The 2,661-nt window shown below is 32.4% G+C and overlaps 1 protein-coding gene across 1 annotated transcript in view; it reads right to left on the bottom strand.

Annotated features, from left to right (window-relative positions):
* The window catches only part of TTC6 (tetratricopeptide repeat domain 6), a 67,806-nt gene that overhangs the window by 53,010 nt on the left and 12,135 nt on the right, over positions 1-2,661 (bottom strand). The window contains exon 4 of the mRNA XM_009319467.1: positions 2,054-2,184. Coding sequence (XP_009317742.1) covers positions 2,054-2,184 — 131 coding nt within the window. The remainder of the gene's footprint in view (positions 1-2,053; positions 2,185-2,661) is intronic.

Here is a 2,661-nt window from a genome sequence, read left to right as displayed (position 1 = left end):
AGTCTTTTTATTTTCCTTAAAACTGCTCAAAATAATTTTTTTAAAGCCATACAACTTTAATATATAGAAAAGAGCCTAGTTACTTTATGCTTCAACAAGACAGTTTCACCAGATCTTACAATCCGAAGTCTCTACTGAAATCAGTGGCATTTTTGCCTGAATGAGAACAGGGTCAAGGTTATGAAATAAAATGTGAAATTCAAACATAAAAATGGAATATCCACTGAAAAGCAACTCAATCACACAATACATGAGACTGATTAGGATTTAAGGCATGCTTACAGCAACCCCATTTAACGCAAAGGATAATTTTTTTTAACTAATTGAATACATTTACAGCATAAATGGAAATAAGTAACTGTTTTGGAGTGTGAAATTAGAGATCAGTGCTTTAATAAGTAGATCACTAATTTAAAATTAGAAAGAAATATTTCACACTGCTTTTTTTAACTCGATAGAGAGTATATAATCTTCATAAATGTTTATAGTAGTTTACCTCAGGATGCTCTAACACAGTTCACTTTCTCTGCAATGCAATTACCACACAATTAAAAAAAATAAAAGTAGATGGCAAACAGTTTAACTTTGAACTTACAACATTTGGAGCGATTTCGATGGCAGGCAAAATAATTTTAAAATTCTCTGGAACTTTTTTCTAAGTTTTGTCATTTATTTTAAATAAATAAAAACAATTTGAATGTTATTTTAATTTCATTATCATTACTGCTCTTGTATAGAAGCTTATCATTTCATTGAATGAACTAACTGAATGTTTTATCAATGTAAACTGAAATATTTGGGGCATGCTGCAGGTAAAGGTGAATGTTTTTACAGCACACACTCTTCTAAAACAGACTATTTATCATTCTTTGAAAAAGGGGACGTGAAAAAACAATACTATGTGTGTGGCCTACATTACCTTCACTTAATGCACTAAACACAGGTTTTTTAGAAAATCGTGCAGTTTCTGCACCATTGATAATCTGACAGTAAGTATTTATTGAAGGTAAAACACTCATTGTCTGTTGACACTATTTGTTTTAATATATAATCTTGCTAACCAAATGATCTTTAAGCAATGCAGATAAGCAGTGGCATGCAAAGGGTCACTTAAATGCCAATTTGACTGTTTCATAAACTTAAGCATTCTTTTCCCATGACTATTCTCAGCTACTTAATTGAAAGTATTATCCATTTACAAACTTTAGGCCTGCCATAAAAAGGCTCTCTTCTGTATCCAATAGACCTTTCAGGACCCTAAGAACAACAAAAGCTAATAATTAAAGCCGCTTCTTTTTTTTCCCCCCTTTTCTCAATAGAGAAGTGAAGAAGCAACCTATGGTACATCTAAACAAAGCTATCTATAAAGATCTTATTAGCAGTGAAGACCATAAAACTGAAGAGTCTCACTTGACATGGGACGGACAGGATCAGTTCAATTAGGATACAGTCTGTACTACTTTTGTAACCTGCACTCCTACTATAGAATGACAGATACAACCTATGACAAGAGCAAGGTAATAAGTAGTTGTCCTTAAATTACAGCTCTCCATGTAAAATCTCCTGAATTTCAGACAAGCACTGACTGTAATACAAATTCAAGTTAATGAATTTTTAATACATCTTCTCTATTTAAAGATGATGACTTACAGCTGGCATTGCTTATATTAAATTTGTGGTATTTTCCATTGTTTGTTTTTAATTATTTTGATTAGATTATGCTTGGAATTGTATGGACAAATTCAACCCCCACATAAGCAACTTCAGTTTCTGCTGCAGTCAAGAGAAGTTTCATCTGCATACAGCAGGACTGAATAGGCCCTCTGGATTTAAAAAAACGTAAATCAGAACTATTTCAAGGAGATACATAGCAAATTAAAACTAGAGATACCAAACTAAACTTGATAATTTAGATAAGAAATCGCAAGTGTTCCGATCCAAATTTGGGGGCATGGCATTATTTCTTCTCCAAACTTAGCTGTCATGCTATGCACTAATAACAATATATTTTCAGTATTTTTCTTATTATAATGAAATAAGATTTAAACATTACTTGACATTTGAAGCCTGAGGAGGCAAGGATTGTGGCAAGTCGTGTTCCTCTTGTAGCTCTTTCTGAACTTCATCTGGTTTAATTTTTGATATTGCTTTTCCTTCCACCTGGAGCACATCCGAGGATGGAGCCTAAAATGTTCATGAACAGAAGATAAACACAGTGTTACAAACTGGTAAGTTATATGGATATTTTCACACCCACTCTAGAGTAGAACTAGAAGCAACGGCACACAAGCAACTCTGACCATCAGAAAACACAATTCAGTTAAACTAGAGTAGTTTAGAACTGCTGTCACTATGCAGATCACAGCAGTGCCCACAGCTATTTAGGATATAGAATAAGCAGAAAAGTGTGATAAAACAAAATTTCCAATGCACCCTACTTAAATTGCATTTCTGAATAGTGTATAAGATGAGTGTATTTCAATACATTACAAAGAGAATAATCAAAAGAGCATCAAAATGATAATATTAATATTCAGAACTATTAAACTTAGAAGAGCATGAACATATCTAAAATCTGTATTTTTAAGCAAATTCAAACAGATACACATAGTTTAAAGAATGATGTTTTTAGAAAAGTTTCTTCAAGGTTATGTTTACTCA

The sequence above is a fragment of the Pygoscelis adeliae genome, unplaced genomic scaffold (genome assembly GCF_000699105.1).
Source record: "Pygoscelis adeliae isolate BGI_AS28 unplaced genomic scaffold, ASM69910v1 Scaffold71, whole genome shotgun sequence".
Lineage (NCBI taxonomy): Eukaryota > Metazoa > Chordata > Aves > Sphenisciformes > Spheniscidae > Pygoscelis > Pygoscelis adeliae.
Note: the sequence above shows the minus strand (reverse complement) of the source record. Positions and strands in the feature narration are given on the sequence as shown.